General features: G+C 45.2%; 6 protein-coding genes across 6 annotated transcripts; 1 reads left to right on the top strand and 5 right to left on the bottom strand.

Annotated features, from left to right (window-relative positions):
• Positions 1-79: 79 nt before the first annotated feature.
• Positions 80-1,298, top strand: N7455_007251 (SUR7/PalI family protein; the record flags this gene model as incomplete). Its single annotated transcript, XM_040957797.2, has 2 exons — positions 80-500; positions 574-1,298. The coding sequence occupies 2 exons, from the start codon at positions 80-82 to the stop codon at positions 1,296-1,298; spliced, it is 1,146 nt and encodes a 381-aa protein (XP_040811799.2).
• A 3,019-nt stretch (positions 1,299-4,317) lies between these two features.
• N7455_007250 (ankyrin repeat domain-containing protein) lies at positions 4,318-6,830 on the bottom strand (the record flags this gene model as incomplete). Its single annotated transcript, XM_040957680.2, has 2 exons — positions 4,318-5,992; positions 6,049-6,830. The coding sequence occupies 2 exons, from the start codon at positions 6,828-6,830 to the stop codon at positions 4,318-4,320; spliced, it is 2,457 nt and encodes an 818-aa protein (XP_040811812.2).
• Positions 6,831-6,975: 145 nt separating this feature from the next.
• N7455_007249 (5'-methylthioadenosine/S-adenosylhomocysteine nucleosidase family protein) lies at positions 6,976-8,025 on the bottom strand (the record flags this gene model as incomplete). The annotated part of the gene is made up of 1 exon (XM_065605568.1): positions 6,976-8,025. The coding sequence occupies one exon, from the start codon at positions 8,023-8,025 to the stop codon at positions 6,976-6,978; it is 1,050 nt and encodes a 349-aa protein (XP_065461422.1).
• Positions 8,026-9,573: 1,548 nt separating this feature from the next.
• On the bottom strand, positions 9,574-10,654 carry N7455_007248 (uncharacterized protein; the record flags this gene model as incomplete). Its single annotated transcript, XM_040957794.2, has 3 exons — positions 9,574-9,885; positions 10,035-10,370; positions 10,451-10,654. The coding sequence occupies 3 exons, from the start codon at positions 10,652-10,654 to the stop codon at positions 9,574-9,576; spliced, it is 852 nt and encodes a 283-aa protein (XP_040811738.2).
• Positions 10,655-13,561: 2,907 nt separating this feature from the next.
• Positions 13,562-14,218, bottom strand: N7455_007247 (uncharacterized protein; the record flags this gene model as incomplete). The annotated part of the gene is made up of 2 exons (XM_065605567.1): positions 13,562-14,082; positions 14,140-14,218. 2 exons carry the CDS (start codon positions 14,216-14,218, stop codon positions 13,562-13,564), a joined length of 600 nt encoding a protein of 199 aa, XP_065461421.1.
• Positions 14,219-16,317: 2,099 nt separating this feature from the next.
• N7455_007246 (RTA1 domain-containing protein) lies at positions 16,318-17,338 on the bottom strand (the record flags this gene model as incomplete). The annotated part of the gene is made up of 2 exons (XM_040957710.2): positions 17,146-17,338; positions 16,318-17,072 (listed from the first exon to the last, which is right to left on the bottom strand). The coding sequence occupies exons 1-2, from the start codon at positions 17,312-17,314 to the stop codon at positions 16,318-16,320; spliced, it is 924 nt and encodes a 307-aa protein (XP_040811866.2). The 5' UTR covers positions 17,315-17,338.
• Positions 17,339-18,162: the final 824 nt, after the last annotated feature.

The raw sequence follows: 18,162 nt of genomic DNA, 5'->3' as shown, positions 1-18,162 counted from the left end.
AACCCTAATTCCTGTCTTCTCTTTTTCCTTTTGGGGATCTGGACTTTTCTCTCCTTTCCCCTTTTCATATTGTTTGATCATGAATGGGACGGACAATGGCAAGCGAAAGCTTCCCTTTTTCAAGTCCACTAGCCCAGTCGGCCGCCAGCAAAAATCCACCGTTACCTGGCATCGCCTATTACGGTCGCTGTTATATTTGATCGCTTGGATCTTTTTGGTACTGGTTGTCATTGGCAACACCTCTAATAAACCAGTCCTACGCAGTACCTACTTCCTCTACCTCGATCTTTCCAGTATCATCCCCGTCTCCATCCCAAATGCCGTCCTGATCAATTCCATCGCCCAAACCATCGGTCTGCATGATTTCTACCAGGTCGGCCTATGGAACTTTTGCGAAGGATACAATGGACAGGGAATCACCCACTGCTCCAAGCCGGAGACTCTCTATGCCTTCAACCCAGTTGATATCATTCTGAACGAGCTTTTGGCCGGTGCTACAAGTACGTTGCACATATATCCCCGCATGCAAGGACCCCCCCTGGAATGCAAATACTAACACCCCCCACCCCCCAGTCGCTCTCCCAGCCGATATCGAAAGCCCGTTGAAACTAGCCCGCACCGCTTCCCACTGGATGTTCGGTCTCCTTCTCGCCGCAGCAGTCTTAAACTTCATCCTGATCTTCCTCGCCCCGCTCGCCGTGTCCTCGCGACACCCACGCAGCATCAAAGCTTGGGCAGCAGGCTACAGCGATGGCCACCCGCCCGCGGGTAATCCACCCCACCGTCGACGCACCTTCTTCTGGCTGCGCGCCCTGCCCATGTTGATTCTGACATTTTTCACTGCGCTGGTGACTATTGTCGGGTCGGCCGTCGCGACGGTCATGTTCGTGATTTTCGCCAATGTTTTCTCAAACGCCGACCCGAGCATCAACATCAAGGCGCATGTCGGCACCCAAATGCTGGTGTTTATGTGGATCGCTTCGGCGTTCAGTTTGATCGCTTTCATTATTCAGATCGGCTCTTGCTGCGCGGCTTGCTGTCGTGGCCGTAAGGCGCGTAAGCAGCTGAAGGTGGAGGGCGTCAACTGGCACGAGAAGGGTGCGGTTGCACCCGTTGCGACCGAGGATCGCGCTGTCTCATCCTGCAGAGATGGTGGTGCTCCCCATGCTGGGGAGCGTCGTCTCAGTAGTGACCAGGCGTTCGAGAATGGACGTGAGCAGAAGTTGGGTAATGGACATGCTTCGAACCAGCATTACTCTTCGACCTCTTCGACTGAACCCCATGCGATCTCGAAGTGATCTCGATCGGGATTATTCTCCATTCTATTTATTTCTTCGGACACATTTTCCTTTCTCCAATTCTTTTCATATTTCTGGGGGTTTGTCTCCATATCCAACCCTGTGTGCTATAGTACTCCCATTTCTGGACATTTACCCATATTCTATCTACATTATTTACTTAGGTATGATTTCACGATTTGACTGTAAAGAGATAGAGGTCCGGCATTTCTTGTTTCATACTTTTCATGCAATACGCATCTCACAAAATGTGTTCTGAATGTTGAGTGAATATTCAATCTCAATTCTGCTCCACACAAGATCTTTTACCCTTTTCCGTTCCCCGCATTGGATACGTCACAGAGTTGTCGTAAGTTCAATATCATCATTGCCACAAGTCCCAACCTCTATGGAATTCTCAATACCCTTTATAAATAACCCAATGTCAGGCCGTAGAAAGGCCATTGTTCTACTATAGTTCCCTCTCACGTCAGATCAACCTTATCCGAGTCGTACATCACCTACTCCGTACTCCGTACCCCGTATTCGCAATCGACTCCACCGATTGAACAACCCATGCCTTGATAACCAGGGATCCACCCGGTAATGCCGTGGCAACCCGAGGCCTAAAATCCCGAGAGGGCCGAGGGTCTAGATCGATTATAGACTACAGAAAGCACAACCTTGGAAAACCCTTCAAACCAGTAGTTCTTATTGATGTATCTTATTTACAACATATAACACGGTGTAGCCGATAACTGTCCCCGAATACATCGTATAAAACTCTCAACCTCCCAGTCGTAGGGAATTTTCGCTTAAATTTTCCTTTACCTATGAATAGACAATTCAAGTCTCAAATTCAGTGAACTCCAGTCTGTGTTAATTTATCTTTCGGCACATCTACAACGCCACTTCCGTCGCACGTTGGACAAGTCTCTTGCGACTCGTCTGTAGTAGATGCTACACCACACAATCTGAACACCAAGGTTATGGTGGTCGGGGCGAAAAGGATATGAATGAGAACGAAGATAGCGAAAGTTAGGAAAGGCGCAGCCTGTAGTGAGTCGGTGATGAAAGTGATAAACGAGCGTAGAAGTGTATCCAGGTATGTCACTGGTGCCATCATCTTTGATGGGAGGGAATGAAGAATAATGTATCAGAGAAAACGAAGGTCATAGCACTGCCCAGGTGGTGGGCTCGAAAGCCAAGGGTTATAATCTCACGATTAGTATTGAAATGTTTCTGCCTAGATAATCCCCGATCAACTAGTTTTTTACTTAGCCACCACGCCTTTTGAAAACTACGCAGTAGGTATCATCTAGGGTTGGATCCTAAGTCATGGGTTGGGCCGTCAATCTACTCGGAGTCTTCCGGTTATTTTTATTGCTTGACGCTCTTTCATGTACTTTTTATATGGTATTATCATATAAAGGGTACATACTCCCTAATCTACATAGTATATGTTTAGTATCTGGGTATATTCACTAGGGACGATGGACAACTAGATTGTATTTGTATATCACTCTGCAATTGCTGGCTCTTCGCCATATTCATGAGGTGATGTATTCTTCCTATCAAACAAGGAGTAAGGGTTGGCATTTGCTCAACCTACAATATAACCTTGAGGGGTATTCCCTTAAGTAATACGGTCATCCTTATCCTCATGACTACCACCCTATGAGACAACACTGCCGGAGGGCAGTAACTTCGCTCTCCAGCTTACTGGATCTCCTCCTCCGCCACCTAACCCTCCTTCTTCCCCTTCAATTCCTCTTCAACAACGTCCACCCTCTTCTTCGGGTATTGGTAGGCGTCTTTGCTCACACACTTCTTCTCATCCTTTGACAAGTTGGCGCAGAATGTGCAATGCTGCATGGTTGCGGTGTTCAACCCTCAGATTATTCCAACGATTCCAAACAAGATTGTAGTCCAATGTGGATCAGCTGGGGATGGCAATGGAGAATGGTCGTCCCGTTTGCTCAAAACTAAAATTCCATTAGTACTATGCGTCTTTAGTGTATCCCGGGTTCAGGCTTATAGCATACCATGCACCTCTGCACAAGGAGGACAAGCAGGGAACTAGCGGAAAGGGGATCGGAAAAGGGATCGGAAAAGAAACTGTGTACACCAAACGCACACACATTAGCACCGTACATTGTGAATATTGCCTTGGAGCATAGGATACAGGTATCACTCACAAAGAGGCCAACCTTGTTGGCAACAACAGCAGCGGACAAGGCAAGGCCAAGGAGATATGCAATCCGCCCCCAGGGGAGCGAGCGCCCATACGAGCCCACAGCGGAAGAACGAACAGCGAGTCACAAACCCAGCTCGCGGCAAAACCAACCGCACCGACGCCGACAGTGAAGATGAAAAGGAAAATGTGATGAATTGAAAAATCCATTACGGTTTTAGTAGTAGTTTGTGAATGTATAGGAGGTTTGCAGGTTACAGATTAAGTTGAAGGTAAAGCCGAGGGCTTAGGCGAATTACTATGGGAAGGCGCGAGATGAGGAAGGCGTGAGCTGATTCAAGCAAGCATCTCCATTTCACAGTGCTGCACGACCATAGAAACAGCCATGCTTAAAATGACTTTTAGCCCCAAAAAACGCTATGCCTACGGGGGACTAATAGGACCACCGGTACATAAGTCTATTTCATCACGGTCTTCTTGAAGCATATATACTAATCCCAACTTCTCTTATATTTCTATATACACAAGAATAGTCGGCCGCCTATGCAGTCTAGTCATGTCTTTTTGTCAGTCTTTTAGTATGCCTCCAGCGATGACAGAGGACGCGGTGAGGTAATATCCAATAAAAGAGTTATGAACCGGTGGCATCCTTAGTCGCCTATAGACATCTCTTGCGAGTCAGCTATAGATGAGCTAAACACTCTATGAAAGATAGTGCACATAGTTGAAGTTACGTTGACTTGATTGGGAAGGACTATAAATGCCCAATGTCTGTTACTCTGAATATTGCAATAATCCATCTTCCTGTATATCGAACCACGTATATTCAATGTTTGCAGGATATTTTCAAACTCGACTAACCAAGTCCTTCTTCTTTAGCAACAGATTGATCACTTTCTGATTTCCGCGGTGAATGGCGAGCGAGAGCGCGGTCTGCCAAGCGGGCTGACCACCGGGACCTGCAGACTCAATGTTGGCACCATTATCAAGTAGTTGCGCCACTACTCCTTCATCTCCGCGCATAACTGCGTGAATGAGTGGGGTCCTGCCATAAGGATTTGACGCTTCAACGTTGGCATTATTGTCAAGCAGCAGTCTCACTACTGCCTCGCGCCCTTCTTCAGCCGCGATATAGAGTGGGGTCCTGCCGTAATAATCTGAAGCTTCAACGTTGGCATCATTATTAAGCAGCATCCCCGCTACTCCTTCGTGCCCGTTGCTGGCTGCGTAATGGAGTGGGGTTCTGCCAGTACGGTCTGATTCAACATTGGCGCCATTATCAAGTAGCAGCCTCACTACTGCCTCATGCCCGTTCCTAGCTGCGTGATGGAGTGGTGTCATGGTAATACCGCCCGTAGATTCAATATCGCCATCAACATTGAGCAGCATCCTCGCTACTTTTTCATGCTGGTGTGTAGCTGCGCGGAAGTGGGGGGGCTTCCTATATCGACCTGAGGGTTTAACGTTGGCATTGTTATCAAGTAGTATCCTTACTACTGCCTCGTGCTCGTTTTCAGCCGCGATATGGAGCGGGGTCTTCCGATGTCGATTTGAAGATTCGAACTTGGCATTATTATCAAGTAGCATGCTCACTACTGCTTCATGCCCTTCTTTGGACGCGATATAGAGCGGGGTCGTCCCATTTTTATCACGACGTTCAATATCAGCGTTGTTCTCAAGCAGTACTTTTACCACTGATGCATGGCCATGCATGGCTGCGAACCAGAGTGGGGTTTGGCGATTGAAATTCAATGAGTCAACGTCGGCACCCTTGCGGAGCAAAATAGATGCAGATTCTGAGAGTCCGAAATATGCTGCAAGGTGCAGAGCTGAAAAATGCTCTGAATACACCGTGCAAATAGCCTTGCCACAAGCAGAAACTAAGGCAGTGTCCTCAAGTAGGGTTAATGTCAATATTTCCCCATCGAGCGAGTGTACTGCGTGGTGTCCCCAATTGACTGCTGCATAAGCCCAGAAAGAACGCGAAGGTACTCTGTCTTCCAGCTGATTCGCGGTCCCTCCTGTCTTGAAAGCTTCAAATGACAGGTAGGTGGCACATGCCTTCGTAATTTCAATCTGGGCATTGGGAAACCATATTTGCCAAGTTCGCTGAAAGTATTCTTGTGTCGTGTGATGAACTAAGTGCACGACGTCACTCTCCCTGTCAACAACCACTAAGCCAGTGCATGTAGAGACTATGAGCCCGAGATTTGGAATCGCATCCTCATCAAACTCGGGTGTATTTTCTTCAATGCCAAGGGCTTGTTGAAGTTCAGCCAATTTCAGCCGTCTCCTAGCACAGGAAATCCATGACAAAACCTGCGTAGCGAGTTTTCGATGTTCTGGTACCTGGCCTTGAATTCGCTCCATGGCTTGCTCATAAGGATTATCCAATGCTCTTGCCGTTGTATCCTCATTTCTGGCCTGAGACGAAGCCTGCAACTCTTGGAGTGTCTGCTTGATGGCCTTTGGTGTGGTCTTGCAGGCTAGAGAATCAACATAAAGCCGCGCGAGAAGAAACCTAGCTCAAGTCAGTACACTTGGGCCGATGTTTAATGTCCCAAAGCTGGTACATACATTCCATCAACTGCCTTGGCAATCGCATGTTTAATCCTTTCACGGAGTGAAGCGTTCTGTGAACTCAAAGATTGGCAATCCTGAAGCTTGCCCTGAAGATACATTTCCACGTCTGTTTTATCGGCGCGGATCTCAAGTCGGGTAGCCTTCTGGAATTTTGACTCAATATGCTGAATGAAACGAGATGTTGCGAAAATATTTGCTTTGACAACTGCTTGAAAACCGAAGATCTCTCGAATAAACACATCAAGATCATTTTGAACAATTTGGCATTCATCCAGCGCATCGATGATGATGAATGTCTTTGAGTAAGTAGCTGCAACGTCATGAAGTGTAGAACTGGTTTCGGTGAGCGAGGGACGGGCTTGATGACCTTTGTGTCGGTAATAGAGGTCCTTAAGAGCCTGCGGTAAAGTAGGTTGTCCCATAGCTAATTGCTTCAAAACATTTGTCATCAGATGAACTGGCCCTTGTTCCTGCTGCTGTTTGAACGTGCAATAGAGATATGCGATGCCAACAGAAGCGTCATTTCGAAATTTGGCGTGGAGGTGATGGATCACCGTAGCTGTGACAATCGTTTTACCCGCTCCTGGTATACCTGGACAGAACAAGATCTGGTTGGTGTGTTCTAGCCAGTTCTGAAACTCGCTTGATTTTAACACCCACTCATTGGTGCCTTCTTGCTTTTGGGTCATGAAGTAATTTTGCTGAGTAGCATAATTCACAGGCGTGAGCCAATCAAGGATGGTCTCGTTGATGAGTGCGAATCTCGTCGACAGCATTGGACACCCCTTCAAGTTGTTCTTTGATTTCTAATAGAACAAAAACTCGTTAGCACGATGAAATAAACGCGCTCTTTGTATTGTAACAACTACTCTATCAGATATCAAGTGATCGGTGGCAAAGAAAGACCAAAATAACAATTTATCAGATCAATGGTATCTCACCCTTTATCGCAGGCATCTGCTCCACTTCCTGTGCTGGCACAAACGTGAGAAGCTCTTTTGAAAATGCAGCAGCAACAGCCGCTGCATGTTCCTGCCATTCCTTGTTCTTATGCGCATCTGCATAGTCACAGATACCTCGGATCACAAGGCATGGGAAGTCATTCATTAGACCTGCTGCCTCCATTTCAAAGCAGAGAACTTTGCCGCCAAGATTCTTGTTGACCTCATCCCGAAATTGTGCGTCTTTGACGACTCTGTTGCCAGATGCAATCAGACCGTAATGGACGCGCATATCACGCGGCTTTCTGCGGACAACCTTGGTGTGATCACAGTGCATGCAGGAGCTTTTTTCTTCGTCCTCGTCCTCGTCCTCGTCCTCATCTTCATCTTCATCGTACTCTTCCTGGCCTTCCTCGGTGTTGGGGGTTTCAACGTGTTCGCAATCTGCTCTGAAGAGAACATCTTTCAAAGACGCGGACCGGGTGTACTTCAGTGCGAGCTTAGGCCAGTTGGTCTCCAGGTCCTTGAGATATTGTGGTGTCCTAGAACCTATCATTTCATGTTCTCTCTCGACCTTTGTCAGGGCAGCGAGTAGCTCCACAGGGGGACGATTCAATGATCCCGTGCGCTCAAAAGTGCCACCTTGTTGGGCTTTGCCAAAGTCCCACTGTACTACTCCGCCAAACTTGCCTTCGGGGGTGCTGACGACCACATCACCCAGTCTGACAGACTTTGGCACTCCACCGCCGATCCCGACCATGAGGCCAAATTTGATTGATGGGAAAGTAGAGGTCATCCGAGTTGCGACCGTTGCTGCATTGTTGGTGCCGATTTCACCTTTTGGCAAACATGCCACAACAATGTTGTGCAAGCCTATACGGCCGAGAGTATAGGCGTTGTGGTCATTAGGCTGCCTGGGGAGGTCGTCGTGTCTTTCATCAAGCATCGCCACGGCGGCAATAAATTCCTTCGGCAGTGCGCAAACCCATCCGACGGTGTATTCAGTATGAGTTAGAGCTTTGGAGGCCATCTCTAGAGTTGACCGAGAGGGAACTGATGCGTTCATGTACTTTGCATTGAAACTTGCTGAGCTGGAGAAGCAGTTTTCACAGACTATCAGGATAACCGTCTCTAGTTTGCGTTTTTCATTCAATCAAGGCTCAAAAAACAATCGAGAGTGAGCTCCCCCAACTCAGACAGTTTTCGAGGCCAAAACAAATGTGTCGAAAGAAGAGAAGAGGTCTGACGAGGAGGATTCAGCTGAATTTGGGGCCACGTCGGTGCGGGGCATTATGGCATGCAATAAGCATATCAATATGCAATCCATCGCATCTTCTTGCAGGTCTTTTATTTTTCAGTCAAACCTTTATCCTTGGGTTTGTCATAAAGTGATATTTCACAGTGCTGCACGATCTCGGAAACAGCCATGCTTAAGATGACTTTTAGCCCCACAAAGCTAATGGGACCACTGGTACATAACTCTCTCATTGGATACTGTCTCACCGTGTATTTCATCGTTGTCTTCTTAAAGCATATACACTAATTCCAACTTCTCTTGTATTTCTATATACACAAGAAATAGTTGGCCGCCTATGCGGCCTAGTCATGTCTTTTCGATAGTCTTCTAGATGCTCTTTTCAGAAGCTTTTTGAGGTATGTACGAAGCTGGTAAAAGGGAAATATTCTATATAAAAGACTTTCCTATATATAACCTTTGGCTTTACAATGGTACAAATAAACGTCGATCTTAAACCCTATAAAGATGAGATTATCTCTCCTTTCTAAGCTAACGTATATGTCTTCCAATTCTTTATATAATACTCTACGCGATACGTATAGCCTTTACTCTCCGTACTCGGACGAAACGGGATACCTAGGAAGTAAAAGAAAGGTAGGGAGGGAGCATACTTTATAATAAGAATACTGTATAGTTTAATAACTAGTATAAACTATACTGCTTGTTAGACGATATTTGTACTACTTATTAGTGATTTTAATACTACTATTATATAGCTTTTATACTTAAAAAAAACTGGTTCAACACTACATAGTTACTATAGAGCATGCTATTATAAAGTATTAATTAAATGCTATTCTGAATGATCAATTGAATACACCTAGAATATATATATGGCAGGTAGGTTGACACAATTGGAGAGGTAAAAAGACTGTATACTATAGTTACTTTGAACATAGTACTTGGATGTGGGAGTGGATCTAAATTACTATTTGGCAATATAAACCAAGGAAATAGTTATGTATCAATGGTCCGATTAGACGCCCATATATGATGCAGCCCCGGTTGTGTGACCAGCCTAACCTTTGAACATGATCCACATGGGACTATCTACGAAGTGAACCATTGAGGAAACCAAGCGCTACAGGCGCAAAACGTATATAGATAGGTACCCACTACCATAAAGCTAGCCATATACCATAGCTTCAAAGTGTCAAAAGGCAAAAACTGCCAGAGAGAGTAACCAACGTAACCAAAAAGCCCTCATTCCCAAGGAAAAGTTATAACAAACTGCTTGCACAACCTACCAATACCTTGTCACAACAGAAGTAATTCAGTTGTTCACCACGCAGCATGACCACCGTCTATACGGAGGTCACTGCCAGTCATGAAACTGCTAGCATTAGAAAGCAAGAATACAGCCGCACCGCGGTATTCCCTAGGATGGGATAGACGGCCTAGCATATTTTCTTTACCAAATTGCTCGCGACGCTCAGGATACTCGACAAACAGCATCTCCAACATGGTGGTGAGGATGTAGCCCGGGGACAGGGTATTGACGCGAATGTTGTACTGGCCCCATTCAGCAGCGAGGTTGCGAGCTAGTTGTATGACGGCTGCTTTGCTTGCGTTGTAGACGGGACAGATTAGATCCTGTTTAGGTCCATTAGCGTGGATGGGAATATCATAGGACTGTTGGGAAGAAAGCGCCAAACCGAGTACTAGGGTACGGGAAAATCACACGGCAACATGAAACCCCCATAAGAAATCTAGGCAAAGAAAGAAGAAAAGAAAAGACGTACCCTGTTAACAACAGTACCGCTCATACTAGCGACGATAACGATACTACCTCCATTCCCAAAACGAATCATCTGCCTTGCCACAGCCTGGGCGGTCATAAATACACCCGTGACATTAACCTCAAGCAAGGCATTAGTATCTTTAGCAGAGTACTCCAGAGCAGACGTCTCCTGCTGAATAGCAGCAGCCGCGATTAGACCGTCGATACGACGCTCGTGATTGGCGATATCCTCAACGATAGTATTGAGCATGTCTGTGTCACGCACATCGACACAGCGGTACTGCAGCTCGGCGCGGTATGCCTTGGAATGCTGCTGGATTTCAATGAACTCCGGTGCCTTTCATAGGAATGGGTTATAAGTTATCGGGGGTTATTCCTTTCTAGGTGATGAGATTGTATCACAACGGTGACACGTACCGGCTCTCTCAGATAGTCTAGAGCGTACACTTCTGCCCCCGCTTCTAACAGAGCCTCTGCTAGGGCTAGGCCTAGACCTCGACCGGCACCCGAGACTAAGATTACCTTGCCTGCTAGGCTGAAGTCGGGGATTTGGGTGCTTTGGACCAGGTGAAAGGGGTGAGTTGAAACATGAGTGGAGTGGACATCGGTTTCGGCTGGCATTATTTGATATTGGCAAAGGGATGCTTATGATTTCCTACAATGTAGGTAGATGTTGGGATAAGAAGGGAAGTAGAAGTAGAAGTAGAAGGCGGGGTTGATAAAGTCTACTAAACTCTCAACCATGGAACGAGTGGGCGGAGACCACCTTTTAATAGTTTTTCCTTGATCTTCCAACATGGTGACGGTAGGTCGTGTGAGCAGCAGAAATTCAAGGAAAATGACACAAAGTTGAATTTTTTGTGGGTTGGTTTGGCATTTTGAGTTGGGATATGATTATTATAGTTGAGGACAAGCATATCATATCGCGTACCAACATGTAGATATATCTCCACTAAAACTACATTAAGTTAATTATACAAGGTCGTTATCCATCTAGACATGCATCTCCTCTATACCCCTTGACTGCGCACGTGAAAAAGAAGCTAATTATCAAATAAAAATCAAAGGTTACACATATGTAGCGGATAATGCCTGGCACTCACGAACTTTCAATCAATCAATCAATCAAAGTTCAATTAACCTGTTGCAGTCTAACTAGTTGCGTATGACTATGCAGGCGCTTCATCCAACTAAATCAAGAACTCGAAGCTAAACGCCGAGCGGGATCTCTCCCAGAGAGTATATATAGATGCTGGTCGTAGAGAGTGCGGGATCAGCCCATCCGAACCTATATATAAGAAATAAATATATAATGATTGTTGTGGAGTGCACCCTCCACCTTCCATCTCTCACTTCACTTTCTCACTTTCTTTCTTTCTTTCTCTTTCTCTCTTTCTCTCTTTCTCTCTCTCTCTCTCTCTCTCTCTCTCTCTCTCTCTCTCTCTCTCTCTATATATATATTCTCTTTATTCTCTTTATTCTCTTTATTCTCTTTATTCTCTCCCCTACCTCAGTTTCAATTGATGGTAACGTTATCCTGGCTAGTTGATTGGTATATTGGTCGACTCTAGCTGAGTTTCTGTTTCTCGTTCTACAGCATCATTTGTCGTTATTGGCTAATACCTATCGTCTTCTACACCTAGATCTATTGCCGCGAGGCCTATCGGTTCGTTATCGTCCTCCTCGGTCTAACGTATTGAAACTGCCGGAGGAGACCTGTTCGGTACATAAAGTTGACTACGTAGTGGGTGGCCTATAGGTTCGATCTTATCGTAATCTATCTCGTTAATCCTAATACCCCACAATTGCTCCTACAATTTTGTACGCGGTATAATATACCGCTGATACTGTATTAGGATATAACTTAACGTCTATAAGCCCTCATGACTAGACTTCGGCACAACCCACTCTAACCTGGACCCAATCCAACCCAACCCAACCCATTGGGTAACCTATTAGGGCCCCAATATAGTGTAAACCAGATAAACAGACTTCTAGCATATAACTGCATAATTAATGCATTTTTCGCTTGTAATATTGAGTATTTTGCTTACAGCGCTCTTCCAGAATAAATTGAGAATGAATTAAATAATTGAATCAGGATATATTTCTCTAATATTGCTTAAAATCATTATCTGCTCTGCTCTTACGCTTCCTCCCTAAGGCCCGTCTCTAAGTTACAGTCTCTAGTAACTCTAGCTCCGTTACCTCTATATCTATTACTATAGATCTAGGAGCTATTCTTATCGTTATTATAGAGTAAATTTAAGAGTAAATTTAATTTCTTTATCTTTCCCGGAGAAATCGGAAAGATCTCGGTAAGAACTCGATAAGGATTTATAAGGATTTCGATATAAAAGCTAGGATCTAAGGGCCTTGGTTTATTCTTAAAGGTCCTTAAGTTTTTACAGCTTCTTAAGGGTAGTCTAAGTCATTATAAGGTTTGTATCGAGGTCTATTATATCTCTAACTGGATTGGCTAGAGGATAGGTTTTATCGGGTATTCTAGAGGGATTCGATGGCTCCTCTATTACGGAAGTATAACGAGTTCTTAGCACCATTTCTTCTTAGGTAACTAAAAACGAAGAAATAGAAATTGTAAAGATATACTACTAGTCAGGGTAGATGCCTATCAGTCAGGTAAGAGAATAGAAGCCAACAAAATATCATGAAAGTCAAAGACTATTTCTTAAGGAACCCTCAAGTTTTCTCTATGATCCTTCATTATATACAGTTCTCCCTGGATAGATTGGTAAGTCGGCAAAACCGGGTATAACACGACGAAGAGAAATAAAGTAATGGAATAGCCACTATACTCGCCGGAATTAAAATTCAAATCCGATTGAAAACCTCTGGCGTTTTTAAAAGCTGAGATCTATAAGCTTCGGCCTGATCTTATTCATATGAAGAATAACGAGGAAACAAAGACTATTTTGGTGGCTACGGCGTAGTTGCCTGGGATCAATTGAATCTGGATCGTCTAAAGCACCTATCTGATACTATGCCGAATTGTGTGCGGGCTATCATACATAGTCAGAGGTGGTATAACTACGCCGTACTAGTTAGTTAGTTTGGATTCATGGAAGTTTTATACCGGCAGAAAATTATATATAATCAAGGGGGTGTGGGGGCTATGAGGTCGTTAATATTAATGCGTTGTCACTATATCACGATAAAATTGCTGCTATCTGGGAAATTCGAAGTACGGGCATAGCCAATTGAGTACTTGAGAGTGTGGTTTTTATATACTATAGAAAGCGCAGAATAAATAGAAAATGGGCTTAGTAAGGTCGTTGAGAGCCTTACGATCATGGTTGAAATCAGACATATGGGAATGATGAATAATCCACGGGCGCGCTAGTAAAAGTGCGACCCTCTTTTATCTATAAAAGCACTTCGCTTTATGTTACACCTCAACTTCAATCAAAGGTAAACCGGCTTCCCAAAACAATCTGCACTTGCTCTACACATCCGTGTCGGGGAAGCAGGCAATAGGTACTCCCAAAATGCAATGTCAACAGTATACCATCACATCATCTCCCTTCGGGTGTTGGTCGTCGATTCTATCTCAGGCGGTGGCGCGAAAAGCTCTTGCGGCGCTGGCTTAGCCTTCATGTAGGAGCTGCCGTCCGGTGCTTGATCCCGACTTCCAGTCATCTCTTGCGGTGATGACCGTTGTCGCCGTCGGAAAAGAAGGAACCCAAACGCAGACAGCACCGCCAGTCCGGCGACACTCACGCCGACGCCGATTCCTGCTTTCGCGCCAGTCGAGAGTCCACCCGTATCAGATAATTCAGCTTCCGAGGTTGGAGTAGTCGTCGAGGCAGATGGGGACGCCGGGGTAGATGAGGACGCCGGGGTAGATGAGGATGTCGTCTCATTGGACTTCACATGGAATCCCGGGGAGTATAAACGAGGCTTAGAGGGAGCAAAGCTTTCCCCGGTTGGTTTAAAAGTGAACCCGTAATCGTTGTTATCTAATAGCGCTTCCTCATCAATGGCGACTTTCCAGTTAAAAGTTCCTGAGTACGAAACATCTATCGTGCTAGCTATTCCGCAATATTGTCAGTCTAGCATCTCATGATTTGTTTTTGGGGATCACGTACTTGAAATCTTTTTGGACCACGTGGAGAAATCGGTGTTCCATGCATTCACCCACAGATCGGCTTTGCTCGTGCCGTTCATATCGCGATTCAAGACAGAAGAATCCCAACCAGACCAGTCAATGGTTAACGTAGACCCAATGTAATAAGTAGTAACGAAGTCTTTATTGTTTCCGCTAGGCGTTCTCCATACAGTTCGGGTTGGCGCACTTTGAGCCACCTGGGACACCGAGATCAAGAGCAGCCATATCCACGCCAGGTTGGCCATGAAGCATAGCAGAAATGGGAGCTCCCCGTTATCCCACAACAAATAGAATGATGTTGTTTCAAATCCTAAGATTCCGAGAAAGGAAAGGCAGAGGGACCAGATCTTGGGGAGGTTTGTTTTGGGAGTTAGAAAAGTAAACATTCCCCCAAGGCCCAACCCCTGCGAGGTGCGAGATACCTACTGTAGGTACCTCTATGCACGGACCATAAATCATGCCAAGTTAAGTGTGCATCAAAATGCCAGAAACGATTCAAAAGCCCTTCATCTCTTTTGCACCATCTTGAAAGTGGCACATGTCGCTCTGGACTGAACAGGGACAAACTTAATAGCACCATATGCGCATACGATACCGATCAGATAATCTCCAGCCATGGTCAGCCATAAATCAAAGCCTCAAACGACATTATCAGTACATGCTCAGATACAAGTACCGAGTCTCAAATTATCTATACTCCGAGCAGCACAGTAGAACTTCTCTTCGGAATAGGTTATTCCACTAGATTAGCACTTTGTACCTGACATTTTGTTCCATACCAATTTAGTAATCAAATTTTATGAAGCTACAACAATATATCCACAACACATATTCAAAATCGCGGATGTGGGGCAAGAATCTGCTAATGCTTTTGCGGTGTGACTACATGTTATCGTCTTGTGCCTTTTTTTCTTATACTACGTACATCGAGTCAGTTTCGCGACGATCAGACCCTGGATCGACTCTGATAGGCCAGGGCGTATTTCCAATGTCAGCCCCATTCTTGGCGCTACCGATCGACGCAACCGAAAGCCGATGAATCTAGTATTGAGATAACAACTGAAACGAGGTTTTAAGTTTTACGCTACATAAGTAAGGCCTGTTGGTAGATTCCCCTTATATTTATTAGATTTCTCTCCCAAACCCCGTCTCATCTTATGGGTTGTTTTCGTTACCAATTTCATGATTGAAACTACGACGGGCTCGCCCCCTCCGTTGACAACGCCCTTCATGAATGTCTCCCATCGGGCTGGGCCCCATCTTCATACTATTCGCCCGGGATTTTCTGCCCGAGCGGGTGGGCGATGAGCGAAAATTGGACAACCAACGGTGAGACCGTTGGGACGTGTTGCCCTATTCACCAGTAAGTACCTATTGTAATAGAAAATTGAATGGTATACTGATATAGCACTTCTATAAACGGAGTAGCTTGGTGTTTACGATACGAACCGCTGATATAGGCAAATTCCCATGGTTCAATACCGAGGTTTGTCAGTTCGGTCCTACGGCTGCTATGAGTTACACCCTCATATACACAAACATTGACGGTATTACAAAAAGTGCTTCCGAGCATAGGTCAGCCGGGATTGGTGGTTGGAACACATATGGAGTCGAGCTTCGTTGGAAGTCCACCGACCTAAATTCTGCACCAGCCACGACGTTTGTTTCACCCACCACATCAGCAACCACCACCACCACAACAACAACAACAACTGGAGGTTTTTCCGACCTATATCCGGGATTATCAACAGGTGCCAAAGCAGGCATTGGGGTTGACGCTAGGGGTTTTGATTTTTCGTGGACAAAAACGCGTAGGGAAAGACGTGAACGAAGATTCAGACGACTTACTTCGCGGAAAAAATCAACACAAAACGCAAGAATTAGGCTCCAATTTTCTTTTCGGGATGGATGGCTGTCAAGGAGCATATCCACAATTGCCAGAATCAGTCGAGCTGGAAGGGCAAAGTTCTAGATGAGCTAGTAATTCTGCAGATTTTGAACGCAATGCACCAAACACAGGAGCACAGATGAAGATTTATTGAGAGAGATCTGCAGTGTAAAAAGATTTTACCTAAGTCATCTATTCTTGCAATCTTAAATTACAATAAGAGCAGATCAAATCCCCATCAACATAGTGGTATCCTCAATGGCAGCACCGTCAAGTATGGGAACATCCAGGAGGTTGGTGATATCCAAAGTGACGGGGTTGTCCGTGAGCCAACTCTGGCTCGAGGAGCCGTTGCTCAGCCAGAGGATATTCTGAATTCGTACTGAAAGCAGGGGGTTCATAAATATCCTTCGTCTTGCGGAAATACCAGAAGTTGGAGATAGCCATAATGATAAACATCAGTCCAATATCCAAGGCATAAGCAGGCCATTCGTGTCTCGAGAGATAGGCGTCTGTACCAGTCGCATATTCCACCAACCGGTAGATATTTCGGACAGTGATAAGCACACTGCAGAGATAGAGATTCCACAGCCTAATATTCACATTCACGCCCTGGTGAACGACCTTCCCTCCACGGCGGGAACTCAATCGGATGTGGAAAAGAACGGCAACCAAGGCAAAGATAGCAAAAAAGAACACTTGTAGCCCGAGACCAGCGAGGATTATCGCTTTGGCCAAGTTGAGCTTGGATCGAGACTCGGCACGGAGTAGGATAACGACGCCGACGGCTTGAACAAAAAAGCAAAAGATATCGCCCGTGACGAAGATCGGAGTAACCCAGTTTATGCGGATGAAAGATAACTCTGGATGTCCTGATTTGCGGATCAGACGACCGAGGAACATGTAGACCGAAGCGGCGAATAGGATGGGTGCGAGGAGGATTAGGATGGTTTGGATTTCGTATGGTGACTTCTTCTGGAGGTGTTTGCTTGAATCAGCTCGCGCGAGCAGGCCAACGACCTCGACTATAAGATCGTAGTGAGATTAGTTTAAAAGGCCATCGCGCTTTGTTGTGGGTGAGGAACACGGAGGTCATACACGCTGTTGCAACAAGGATCACAATTCCAAACCATTGTCGCGTCCTTATTATCCTCCATATTTGGACTAGGCTGACGGCACAGAACAGGATGGCAACGGCAATTGCTGCAGGAATGGAGGGTTTGTAGTATGTGTAGTAAGGGTTCGAAGGATCGTCTGTCGTCGACATTGTGAGGGTATTATCCAAAGTGAGTAGGGTTTCTATTATATGGAAAGAATTAAATTATCACTCCCTGGTCACCAACCCCTTTTAAAAGACACTCAGATTGTCAGATTTTGCCAATTGAGAAAAAGCTAAGTATTTTTTTAAGTATACGAACTATCCAATTAGCGAGCTATCTTAGCACAGCTTTATCTGGGGCTGAGAGAACACGATGGTAGATCATTGAGATTGACCAGTAAGATATACTCCGCAGTTGCTAACGCGAAGAGGTTTCCTAAGTAGGCAATCGTTGAGTTAGTGGAGAAACCCCGTAGCAGCGAATCAAAGACGATGAAAGTGAAAGGAGCCTAAAAATCATCCATAAGGCTGTTGTTAACGAAGTGATGCTGACGGATCGAAGTGATCCACATCAACAACTCAGCCTCGCTCAACGCACTAGACTATTCTAGGTAATGGGTGCGAAGCCACTTGATTGGCCAACCTCAATATTCTTCACATAGCTCTGGAGATATATCCATTCTGATTAACGCTCATGTCTAGAGGGATATACCATCGTTGTGGTGTGATTGTCGAGTATATTAGGTTAGAAAATCATTCTCTGTTGTCCCTTATTAGCATTGTCTTTCTACAACAACTACTATTCATTTGCACCTCAAATGCCCATATGCTATATGATTACAGAGATCATAGATTGATTGATAGATATTCGGCATCAGGAGAAGCAAATGGGGTATTAGGGAAGGTGCAATTACGTTTATTCTGCAGCAATGACAAAACACATAGAATCAGAGAAAAAGAGTAGTGAGATAATGAAATGATGGATTGAAGAGAGGCAGAATCAAATTTCAAAACTC

This window comes from Penicillium solitum (assembly GCF_028829755.1).
Source record: "Penicillium solitum strain IBT 25940 chromosome Unknown utg000004l_segment0_segment0, whole genome shotgun sequence".
Classification (NCBI taxonomy): domain Eukaryota; kingdom Fungi; phylum Ascomycota; class Eurotiomycetes; order Eurotiales; family Aspergillaceae; genus Penicillium; species Penicillium solitum.
The sequence above is the reverse complement of the archived record's forward strand: the minus strand, read 5'-3'. Positions and strand labels throughout refer to the sequence as shown.